At 34.1% G+C, this 13,218-nt stretch overlaps 1 protein-coding gene across 1 annotated transcript; it reads left to right on the plus strand.

Annotated features, from left to right (window-relative positions):
• The first annotated feature begins 6,937 nt into the window (after nucleotides 1-6,937).
• On the plus strand, nucleotides 6,938-9,940 carry LOC114372675 (structural maintenance of chromosomes protein 1-like). The gene is made up of 5 exons (XM_028330381.1): nucleotides 6,938-7,262; nucleotides 7,570-7,641; nucleotides 7,821-7,916; nucleotides 9,688-9,777; nucleotides 9,890-9,940. Exons 1-5 carry the CDS (start codon nucleotides 7,194-7,196, stop codon nucleotides 9,938-9,940), a joined length of 378 nt encoding a protein of 125 aa, XP_028186182.1. The 5' UTR covers nucleotides 6,938-7,193.
• Nucleotides 9,941-13,218: the final 3,278 nt, after the last annotated feature.

Consider the following 13,218-nt stretch of genomic DNA (forward strand, 5'->3'; position numbering starts at 1 on the left):
ATTTATACTGCTGCTGCTGATGATGATTGATGTAAGCTACTGAAACTAGTAGCTGATAGAAGATGCTGCAGTGAACTGCTGCCTAGCAGAATATTCACTTCACAGCAGTAAGAGCATGGAGACAGGGGGAGCAGAAAGCTGATGTCACGTGAGATGTCTTGACATCCTGGAAAAGACTTGTAGATTTGCAACTTGCAGAATTTTGCTGTCACCACTACAGATACTGCTGTGCTTGATTACTCTGATAATGAAAGTTGTTGATCCCACTTGCATGACTGCTCGTACCTGCTCAGGAAGTGTCTAAGTATGTTTTAGACAAAATTTGCCAAAGGGGGAGATTGTTAGTGCTTAGCTTTACTTAGTTTTAAAAGATTGGCTAAAATTTTGTTAAAACATAAGCACTTAGACAATGAAGGAAAGCTGGAGTTGCTGCACATGATGTCTAACATTATGTCAAGGAATCAGATTGGGCTGCACAATGCACAAGGCAAGATAAAATGTCAAATGAAGAATTGAAGCTGCAGGATCCACGATGTCGGATACAATGTCCAGGACATCCTGCCCGAAAATACTGGACACATAAATCTGTTATATCTTTAACAGATTAATGTGCAGTCAGCAACAGATTAGGAGCTCTATCTTTAGGAACGAATTAAAAGATAATTAAAGATTGAATTACAAACTTGAATAGTTTCGTTCAGGGATTAGAGATTGAAGATAAAAACTAAAAGATAAAACTTTATCTTTTAGATCTTTAAGTGCAGATTTTTCAGGAGAATGATAGAGCTTATCCAGCGCAAGTTGTTGCAGCCCAGATACGTACACTGCTATATAAACATGAAGGCTGCACGGGTTTTTAATCAAGTCAGAGATTGAAGAGTTATTTTGTGAGTTTTGTGACTTGAGTGTTTTGTGAGCCACCTTGATGTTACCCTAACATCAAGTGTTGGACCTGAGTGTGTAGAGTTGATCTCTATTGTTCAGAGAGAAATCTCTGGTGTGTCTTTGATTTGTTTGTAAACACGGGTGAGTGATTGAGAGGAGTGAGAGGGGTTCTCATATCTAAGAGTGGCTCTTAGGTAGAAATTGCATGGGTAGTGGTTAGGTGAGAAGGTTGTATACAGTGGCTGTTAGATCTTCGAACTAATACTATTTTAGTGGATTTCCTCCCTGGCTTGGTAGCCCCCAGATGTAGGTGACGTTGCACCGAACTGGGTTAACAATTCTCTTGTGTTATTTACTTGTTTAATCTGTTCATACTGTCATATACAATCTGCATGTTCTGAAGAGCGATGTCGTGACATCCTGTACGACATCTGTCCTCAGTTTCAGAATTTCATTATTTATGGATGGTTTACTCAAGAGAGAGTGAAATCAGGCATAATTCATTAGTCTTATAATAAAATATGAAAAATTTAGTCATATCTGTATCTTGCAAGTTTCCCAATTTGCCTTTAATCTATATTATAATGGGCTGGGATAGTCAAAGTATTGATTGTATTTAACATGCATTGGATTTGGTGTTTGGTAGATGTAGAAAACGATGTTTATAATACCCCTCCTGCCCTCAGTAAAAAACTTGAGGCATCGGTTTATTGTTCTAGATGGAATCCTTAGGACTTCATACAACTCATGTTTGTCGCCAGTTTCATCATTCACCACCCTTACCTTCTCTGGCTTCTCACGTTTATTGTTGTGAAACCCATATTTATGCTCTCCTCCCTTCATGTCTTGTTTTATCACAACTTTAGCCGAATCTCCTATCTTCAGCACAGTTGAATCTCCTGTCTTATTCTCTAATGACACACTTTGATGGCCTGTATCTCTTTTCTTCATATGTTTTAGTGCTTCAGCTTCAGAATGCATAGAGCAATTTGAACTTTCCCAGTGATCACCAAAGGCTTCTGCATCAGCATTGACACTCTCCACCCTTTTTGCTTTATGCTTCTGTGTTGCATTCCCTGCTTCCTCCTTATAAATCTCAGATTTATTAGAGGTTTCACTAGATCAATCAACACCAATCCGTGGCTCTTCCTCCTCTACCAGCTTAATTAAAAAGCACCAACCCCTGTTTTGAATCACAACTAAAAAACACAAGTAAATCACTTATGACTTATCCTCTTTTGATTAATCCTTTTTTGAAAGCACACACACACACATACACACACACAGACACAGAGAGAGAAAAAGACACACACATACAGAGAGACACACACACACCTACAATAATAAAGCATGACCACCCCCAAACTCCACTATTCCAGATCACTTACATAAAGAACTCTTGATGTTGATAATTGTCTGTAATCAAAATTTACATTTTGTATGTTGTTGTATGTTATTGTATAAAACATCATGGCTTCTCCACCTGCCTCCCCTCCTCCTCCTCCTCCTCCTCCTCCTCCTCCTCCTCCTCCTCCTCCTCCTGCTTCTTCGGATGCATCGGCTTCGCCGTCTCCCTGGAAGCGGACACGCAAAACCTCACGTCTACGATCGTTGTCTACTAGACCACCTGGTGCTGAGAGACCAGTGGTCCATGTTGATCCTGCTACCGGCAAGGCCGAGATCCCCATAGGAAGAAATTAAGAACATATTTGGGGATTGTGGCGCATGATAAGGTGGACGTCACCTACGAGAACTGGAAGGAGGTCCCTACTGCTCAGAAGGACCTGATTTGGGAGGATATTCAGGTATTTTTCTTTTCTTATTTGATTTTGTTTAATTAATAGCCAAAAAATACATTATTGTAACAAATAAACCCTATTTGATGTTGTCAGGCGTTATTTGAAATCCCAGAGGCTTCTGACAGTAGGACGAAAAGGAACTTACTTCAAACCGTGGACGAGAGATGGAGGCAGTTTAAATCAGACCTCACGAGGAAATGGGCCCTTGCAGCTGATCAGGACGGTGTGGAGAAATACGGCATCAGCAAGGAAAAATGAGCCCAGTTTTGCCAGACTCGCAGAGACCCTTCTTGGGAGGTATGTTCCTTGCCGTTTAAGTTGTTTTTCAAAAAACATTAACTTGTTATACTTCATTCTAGCAATTTGAAATATTATTGTTTTATTTTTGCAGGATGTGCACAAAAAGGCACAGGCCATCCAGAAGCAAAACACTGCCCCCCACGTTTTGTCTCGTGGGGGTTATGACTATTTGGAACAGAAGCTCCTGGCTGAGAAGACGAAGAAGAAGCTGGAGGAAGCTACACAGTCAGGAAGTGTTGATGGCGCCATCGACCCTCCATCCCCGATCAGACGTCACGTGAAGTGGAAGATGGCCCGCACGAAGAAAACATGGGAGATGACGACTGAGGCTGCAAAGGAAATCGCTGAGAAGATTGTAAGTCATTTTCAACTAACCATTAGAATTATATTTCAATATTTTGTGAATGCCATGTACAACTATGTGTTTTCTGTGCAGGATTCCTTTGAGGAGCAGGCGACACAGGGATCCTTTGTCCCCCATGGACGTCAGGATGTTCTCACCACTGCTATTGGACGTCCAAAACACCCTGGACGTGTCCGTGTTGCTGGAGTCGGTGTCACCATCAAGCAATACTTTGGATCGGCTCCACGGACGTCCCACAGCTCTTCCTCCCTGCCTCCTGAAAAATTGTAGCAGCTGACCCAGCAAATCAGGGACCAGCTAGAGGAGTCCATCACAGAAAAAATGACGCGGCAGCTCATGGCATCCTTCAGCTAGATGCAGTCCCAGATGCAATCTCAGGGACTTGCACTGCCTCTAGAGCCTCTGGTTGGTCCCTCCGGTCCTCGAGTGAGCACAAAAGGGAGTTATGTTGATCCCTCAAGAAACGATCCTGAGACGGGTGACTCAGATAGGTGCAGCTTGTACATCGAAGCAGATCCTGCTCGCCTGGTTGCCTTGGGGAGAGTTTATGAGGGATCCACTGTTGTTCATAACACTTCTTTGTTGTCTGGCCAAGTAAAGGTGAGTGTAGAGGAGGTTACAGATGCAGATGCTCTAGTTCCTGTAACCACTGATGAGGTTTCCTTAGTGGGGTAGACACTTCACACTTTCCTTGCTTGGCCGACACATCTGGTCAAGTCTTTATCACAACAGGTACTTCACTCTTACTATATGTTTCTTCTTTTTAAATTAATTCATTCAGCGTGCCTCAAATTAGACCATTTAACTTTGTTTCATGAACAGGTAGCTATGTCTCCGGCAAAACCACCTCTAAAGCCTGATCCGCAGGTCGATGATCCGCTTTATCTTATGACATTGACCATCCCAGAGCTTTTCTTGAGGCCTTATCAGGTTACATGGGATGCCACCATGTTCGGGGTCTTCAATCCAGATTTCCCGCTCTACATAAAGCACGAAGACCTCTCTGAAATCGCACACGGTGGTCAATGTCTCAGCATATCAGTGTTACAGTTGTGGATTTTGTAAGTCATTTTATATTACTTTTAATTACCCAAGTTATTGCTTTCAATGCATAAATATTTAACTTTGACTTAACATAAACAGGCATCTCACTGAAACAAGTATGCGAGCAAAGAATTCTGATATCTATGGATTCCTCGAGCCACAGTCCATTCAGAGGTCTGGGCAATCACAGTTTGAGTTTGAAAGTTACATAAAGACTTGGATGCAGAGTTCAAAACGCAATGTCTATCTTGGAGCCTACCTAAATGGGTAAATCACACAAAATAACTGAATTTAATTAATGTTTACTAATATACTAACCCATATTCGTCTCCACTGCAGTGGACACTGGCAGATGGTGGTCATCCTGCCCAAGGAACACCTAGTTGTCTGGTTTTGTTCATTGCATAACATGCCAGACAACTACCTTAAGGGGATTATTAACATGTTAGTGTTCTTTCCAATACATTTGCATTGAAATACCTCAACAACACCACTTTTTAATTGTTACTCGCATGGAACAGTGCTTTAAAAGGTCTTGATGATGCTCCACAGCCTAAATCAAAGGCTCCTGCTAGGTGGATTGTCGTCAAGGTATGTCATTTACATAAAACTTCCACTTATATATATTTCTTATGTGTCTGTACACTAGTTGTTTAATTAATATCCAAATTTCATTATGTATTTAGTGTAATAGACAAAAAGGAAGTACTGAGTGCGGCTACTATGTCATGCACTGGATGTCCACCATCATTTTATGACTTTTTAGGAAAACTGGAAAGCGGTACGTTTATTTCAAACAAATTCGATTTTTTTATAATTTGTATTACATTATTAACTTATTATTATTTATTTCATCATGCAGTATTTTAACGATCCTAGACCATTGGAGCCAGAGAGATTAAAGGCGTTGCGGATCCAGTGGACACAGTATTATCTCCGAGTTAGAGATCAGACCTAGGATTTAGGGACATTCAGTTTAGCTTAGTTTACTTTAGTTTAACATTTTTGGCATTTCCTATGTAATTTGAACATTGAATTCATTTGTTGATTGTTGTTTATAATAAATCAATTATTCGATGTTTATTATGATTAAAACTGCTTCAAAGCAGAATAAAATGTTTATTTGCTGTGAATTGGGTTTGGAATTGCATTTTACAGGTACAAATTTGGGATTATTGTAAAAATAGAAAGTTTATATAAAAAAAAAAACTTGCAAACAACATCGGTTATTAACAAAAACCGATGTTAATATAGTAAACAACATCGATTATTTACAAAAACCGATGTCAACATGCACCTTAACATCGGTTATATTAGAAAATCGATGTCAACGTTTACATATTAACATCGGTTATTTATACATAATCGATGCTAACGTTTGTATATTAACATCGGTTATCTATAAATAATCGATGTTATATACAAAGAACTACAACAAAATAAGTGTATGCATCATCAACGTTGACATCGGTTTTCTACTGAAATCGATGTTAATGTAATAGAAAACCGATGTTAATATATTACATTAACATTTGTTTTGCTAGAGAATCGATGTCAATCTATAACATTAACATCGGTTTTACTACAAAATCGATGTCAACATTCGTCATGCATACACTATTTTTTGCTGTAGTTCATTGTGTATAACATCGGGTATTTAGAAAATCGATGTTATCGTATTTATGTTAACATCGGTTTTTTAAAACCGATGTTAACAATAATACATTCAACATCGATACTTTCAACATCGGTTTTAGAACCGATGTAGAATGCCCTAAATAACCAATGTTGAAAGTATAATTTCTAATAGTGATAACACAAAAAATAAAATAAAATAATAATCTAAATTAAGAAAATCTCAAAAGTCACTCTTTTAATGATTAGAAAGGTCACCAAGAGTAAATATAGGTCCATTTTCAATTATAAAAATGATTCAACAAGTTCAAATAAAGTTGATTAATTAGTTATCGAAGCCAAGTATAGACACTACTAAAAAAGCTACAATTTACGACGTTGATTCTAAATCGGTTCTAGAGAACCGTCTTAAAAAGGTTCGTGGTGGCATTTTTGTAATAAAATGAAATATAACAACGACATTTGTGAAGAACCGACTTTGATGAGGTATGCGAAATGGCGAAATGGTAATTTTGTATTCTGGTACAAAGACGGTTTTGTCCAAAAAACCATCTTTGTTAGGTTAATATCTCGTTCATATATATTGGATAGTACTCAGTACTATTGCTAACCCGAGAAACCCTAGCTAGCTGCCGCGCGTGCTCCCGCTCTGCCTTTGGTTCCATTTCCTCCGCGCAGGAAGGCCAGCTCTGTGGCGGTTCTCGTAAGCTGCTGCTTCAACTGCTTCCCGATGAAATCTTCCTTCCTTGACCTCTCCATGGAGAACAAATCGACGTCTCCCTCGGAACGAGAACGAACGAGAACTAAATGAAGAGAGGAGTACGTGCCCTGTTTTTTTGTGTTCCGAAATAGAGGAATATGAAGGTGGAACAGTAACCGGCAAGGAAGTAGTTAAAAACAGGGATTGGGAGATGAATGAAAGTGCCTGTCGATTGAATTTTTCATTTTCGTTTTTGTTTGGTTTGATGCTGATTTTTTTTTATTTGTGGTTGCGTTTCTATTTGGGATTCGCTGATTATACTAAGTATTTTTATAGAATGGTTAGGTAGAGATTTTCCTTCGTTGATATTATTGTGATTAATTGTGCTTGGAAGGTTGTGCAGATCTAATTCCAAAGCTGGAAGGTTGTGCCATGTGCACTTGTGCAGTTTTGATTTGATCCTAGCATGTTATACATGGATAGGGACGATTCTGCAATACCCCTTAATACCTCTATTAGATACTCATATTTTCAGGTGATGTTGACATAAATATGATCAAATTAGTTACCAATTTACAGTTCTAAAGTATTGTAACAATTACATAACTGATCTAGCATTTGCTTTATATTTATCTCTCATAACATAAAGTTATCATGCACTTTGGTAATTAACAAAGGAAAATGGTAAACGTACAGTCTTGCATTTGCTTTATATTTATTTTCTTTTTGAGGAATCTTCCTACTTCAATTATGCTGATGCTGAGATCTTTCAATTGATTGTAGTTTCTTTTATATTTACAATTTATTTTTTTTCTCTCTTATTTCTATGTTAAATTTATTAGGTTACATCCACGCACTATACCATAGAGGCCCAAAAGGAGCATTACAAATTCAAGAAACTGGAGAATTATATGGTAAATATATCATAAAAGTTTTAGCAGATTTTTTAGTTCATTATATTTCTCTTTTAGTATGCTGGTGAAAATTTGTTAGATGGTTGGAAGAAGCTTGAAATTTAGACTTGCTACCTATTTTGTAATAATGATAAATGTTGTTGCTTAGCTCTTGTTTCAAACTTTGTTTGCTCGCTCAGGTTTTGCCAAATATGGCTTCAATAGAAGATACCAATGCCATTTCATACAATCTTTGTGGTTTGGTTAGGATGGCTAGTGGTGATCTGAAAGTGAAGGTATGCATCTCTTCTTCATGTAATTATTTTAGTAACAATTTCATGTTAAAATTAAAGTTGGTCTTTTCTATCTTTTGGTCACAAGCTTTGAGAGTGAAGTTCTGAACCTGGGAACTAAAAAAATTTGTGATATATTTTTATGGTTGTCAACAATAGATCAACTGAATTTGAGATCCCAAAATGCATTAACCATATATTAGCAAAAATCGGATAATATAAATGGGATAGCCAGATAAAAAATTACTATTGATTTTGTAGGCAAATACTCATGAGCTTTAATGTAAATAGTATGTATATATATATATATATATATATATATATATATATATATATATATATATATATATATATATATATATATAGTAAAAGAATTTTAATTTGTTAAAAAGAACTATGAATATATTTTTAGTTTACTTTTAAAAGTGTTTGTCCAACGATAATATATATGGGTGGGTTTGTTTAAATTTAGTTCTTGAAATGGACCCATTTTGGACTTATAATTCATTTTAAATGGACCCATCTTGGACTTATAAATGAACTTGGGTGTGTACGTACAGATATGGTGAGTATTGGAGTGGAGGATTGCACACTTGTTGGAAAATTGATGAAGATAAAATGTGCTTAGCTAAGAACATATTGTCAACGGAGTTAAAAAAATGCTCTTTTATTAAATAAAAATTATAAAAAAATTACAAAATTATAAATAAGATTTATTAAATAAAGAGTAAGACTTGTACACTTTTATAATTTTTAATAAATTTTAGTGAATATATTAGAAAATGTTATTAGGATTTCTTATTATAATTGTGGTGTTTCACAACATCAACTGATAAATAGGGTGACCGCAGACATGACATGATATTAGGAGTATTTTTCTTTCTTCATTATCTTTTTATTATGAAATTCAATATATGTAGATGCGATCTAACATCCAATTGCATGGCTACCAATTGCCATGTCCCAGTTAATTTTTACTCCATATCTTTGTGTTCCTATGTAGTTCTCTTGAAAATTTGGTGTTACAAATCAAAACCCACAATTATTAATAAACAAAATTTACATACAAATTTTTAGACGTTTTTCAAATTATTCTTTAATCGGAAATAAAAGTTTACATTAAATATTATATATGTTACTGAAACGAAATTTTAATTATGATTGAACAACATAACCAAAAACACTTAAAATAAGTACATCTAACTTTTCTCCATTATTTATCTACTGACTTTATAAATTACGTACATTAAAAATTTTCTTCATTAATACAGTAATCTACTTGCTTTTCTATAATTGTTTCTATCATTAATTAAGTTGAACCTTTCAAGATTCAAATTAATAAAGTTCCTTGCTTCCTCCTAATTAACCTCACTTCTTTTGCACGAGGTGGGAAGGAATAAGATCATGCGTGTAGGTTATGTTTTCTAAAATAAAAATTGTGTATGTTATTTTAAATTGAAACTATCATTAATTAAGTTGAACCTTTCAAGATTCAAATTAATAAAGTTCCTTGCTTCCCCCCTAATTAACCTCACTTCTCAACCTTCAATTTCTCTCTCTAATTGCAGTGTGAACCTCGATTTGGTTCAATTTCACTTGCTAGCTTTTTAATTGCTTCGGTTTCACTTTCACTTTAGAACTTCGATTTTACTTACGGACTTTTGAATTGCTTTGGTTTAACTTGCGACCTTTTGAATTGCTTCGATTTGGCTTGCGAACTTTTGAACTGCGTGGATTTATTTCACTTGTGAACTTCTAATTGCTTCGATTTCAGAGTTTCTCCGCCGTGGTGGGACCTAACGGGAGCGGGAAGAGCAACGTCATCGATGCGATGCTGTTTGTGTTCGGGAAGCGAGCCAAGCAGGTGTGATTGTAGAATGTTCTAGAAACTAATGAGTGTTTTGGAATTGGAGTGTTCTTTTTATTTTTTTAAATGTTTTTTTTTTTAAATTTGGAAACTGATGTGGTTGTTGCAGATGCGGCTGAACAAAGTTTCGGAGTTAATACACAATTCCACCAATCACTGATGTGGTTATTTTTTTAAGTGTTTGAGCTTTTGTTTAATTATTTTTTATGTTTATTATTATTATCATTAAAATGACACCCTTTTTAGCTTTTCTTTTTTGCTTTCAAGAATTTACAAAGTGAAAAATGCTGCATTGAAAACATATCAACTGAAAATGAAAATAAACCACAAACCATAGGCACCAGAAATGATACAAAAGGAATTTCTAAAACAAACTCATGTACAAACTCACTTTTCCAAAACAGGGAACCAGGTAAACTTGGGAACCACACGAGATCAAATTATGTCCGAGAGAAAAAGGAGACAGCTAATGGCTGAGAGATTCATAGCGTTTTCATCTATTATACCTGGCTTGAAGGTCAGTGCTTAAATCTCTGCATCACTCTGTAGTATTATTTTATCGTTAAACACTTCAAAATACAATATTTCTATGGAAAATGTTTCCAATTTTTTGCCTGTGATCCAAGGTAGAAGGATGACAAATAGAGAGGTAAAAATAAAAGAATGAGGGGAAATTGTAGGTTGATGGATATGTAGTGAAAAAAAATAAGGTTAGAAATAATTTGTAAGAGAAGTTGCTGGGTGAATAAAATAGTGTAGAAAGATTGAGAGACGGATAAAAAAAATAAAAGAGATCCAGAGTAATAGATACCGAAAGTATATGCTTAGTAATAATTGAGCTGGGTTAGGCTAAGTTTGACTAGTTTAACACCTAACTGAAAGTTATTGGTTTTAACTTTCTATAGTTTCTCAATTGGCCTTAAGCATTATTTGTTAGCGAACATTTTTAACCAAATTAACAAATTAATATTTGATAATAAAAAGAAATAAAACTTGCATATCTTTAATTTACAATCACACACTGCATTCCTATGTATAAAATAATTTTTTAACGAAAAAATAGAATTTTTAATGCAATGATAACTTTTTAAGACAAAAATGGCTTAATAAGCAAAATTTGGACAAATTTTCTGTATTTTGCTCGTTTGTAATAATTTTTTTAGAGTTATCTTATGAGATATATAAGTATATTTGGCAGGTTTTTGAAAAAACTTATTAAAATAGGTAGTTTAACGTTTGTTTATAATTTATTTTCAATTTAATTAAGTTTAAATAAACTTTTTAATATAAGTGAAAAATAGTTCGTAACTTATAAGCTTAGTTACAATTTTTTGTCTCAAAATTTGAATCAATCAAATTCAATATCAATACAAAATTAAATGGGGTTAGGTGGGGAATGATTTAAATATTCTTAATGGAACTCTTATTAAACAATAATGATGGTATTATATCCGATTAATGTTCTTATCTTTGCATTGCATATATATATAGTCGTAATTAATCATATTGCAACATTCAGGTACTGTCATTTAAATTCTAAGTCTGCATTGTATTAGATGTGTTGTTGTTGCTGGATGTATTGGTTACATATTAGTGTTATCTATAAATTCAATGATTTTATAATTGTTGAAATCATTTTATATGTCTACAAATTGTATGTTTATTATGTAATTAAATCATTTTATAATTGTTTAAATTTTGTTACACTATGTAATTAAAAGTAACAGCTTTTAAAGCTACCAGCCAACACAAAAAAAATAGTTATCTAAGACGGTTCTAACAGAACCGTCGTAGTATATCTTAAAAACTAAGGCGGTCATGTGAATAACCGTCATAGAATTTCAACAGCAAAAATGCTATTCTAAGATGGTTATCTGAATAACCGTCTTAATTTCTAGGACATACTACGACGGTTCTTTTAAAACCGTTTTAGAATGTTAAACTTTTTAAGACGGTTGTTGAATAACCGTCTTAGAATTCGCATGTTAATTATGTCATTTTAAGACGAGTGTAGAACGTAAACTGTCTTTGTATCTATTATATTTTAAGAGGGTTATTGAATAACCGTCTTAGAAAATGCTACTTTCTATGACGGTTTATAAACCGTCGTTATAAATGCATTACGATATTACGACGCTGGCTTCTATGACGGTTCAAAACCGTCGTCAAAGGGCTTAAATAACCGACTTTAAAAACTGTTATTATAGTAGTGAGATAACAAACAATCAATATTGAAAGGGAAAAAAAATCAATACAAATATCTAAGGGCAATACAAAATGCTCAAATAAACTAGTGAACTCTGGCATGAACAATACTAATCAATACAAATATCTAAGGGCAATACAAAATGCTCAAATAAACTAGTGAACTCTGGCGTGAACAATACTACATAGTAAGTGTAAAAGTTCAATCATAGTGTTTTTAGTTTAGTTGACACATACTAACTTTTTACCGAGGTATAACAAAAGAAAATGTATAATTTTTTCAAAATAAAATATTAATTATTAATTTGTTAATTTTTATAATGAGAGCGAGATTCAAATATATAATCTCTTCTCTCCTCCTTTTTCCTTCGACTATTAAATCAAGCTCCACAAAAAGAACTTTAGATATATTTCTTAATTACCAACTAATATGATAGCAATGTTACTGTAGAACCAAAAAAAAGAGAAAAAATAATCAATAACGATTGATGTAATTAATAATGACTTGTGTTTTTTTTTTATCAAGTGATTTAATACTTTTGATGAAAATAACTCCATATTAATGTCAAAATCAGTGAAAAAAAAAGATAAAAAATAATAAATGTATCCTTAATTATAATTAGATTTTATTTTATTTTTATAAAATCACATTTTGATATTGCTTTCTTAATCCCATTATAATTATCATATCTTATGTTGTTTTATACATATCAAGAAAAATTAATAAATTAATAAAAATAATAATAATTTTATAAATTAAATTTATTATTATTAATTTATTTTTAATTTTATATATTATATCATTAATATTATAAGAAATATGAGTAAAAAATTAATATTATATTTAAAAATTAAAATAATTATTATTTTGAAACTTTTTCAGATAATTATTATGAAACGTTGGAAGTAACGATTAATTATACATTAAATAAAATAAAGACCTAGCAGATATGACTTGGAGGCCATATACCGGCCACTTTTTTTGTCTTGTGAATGTCCCAACCAGAGAATAGAAAAACGATGAATAACCAATTCCCTGTTTTTTACGCCTGCTCCATGGTCAAACTCAAATATATTCCCTCTCCCCTCTTTCTCTCACCGCACATAATATTGGGGCCCGTATATCTAGATTTTCAGATTTCAGATACAGAACAAAAGCAAGTAGACCCTGCGATATATACATCCTCAAAAGTAACGCTGATTAGAAGAGTATCCATCGGTTCCCTCTTCTCT

The sequence above is a fragment of the Glycine soja genome, chromosome 1 (genome assembly GCF_004193775.1).
Source record: "Glycine soja cultivar W05 chromosome 1, ASM419377v2, whole genome shotgun sequence".
NCBI lineage: Eukaryota > Viridiplantae > Streptophyta > Magnoliopsida > Fabales > Fabaceae > Glycine > Glycine soja.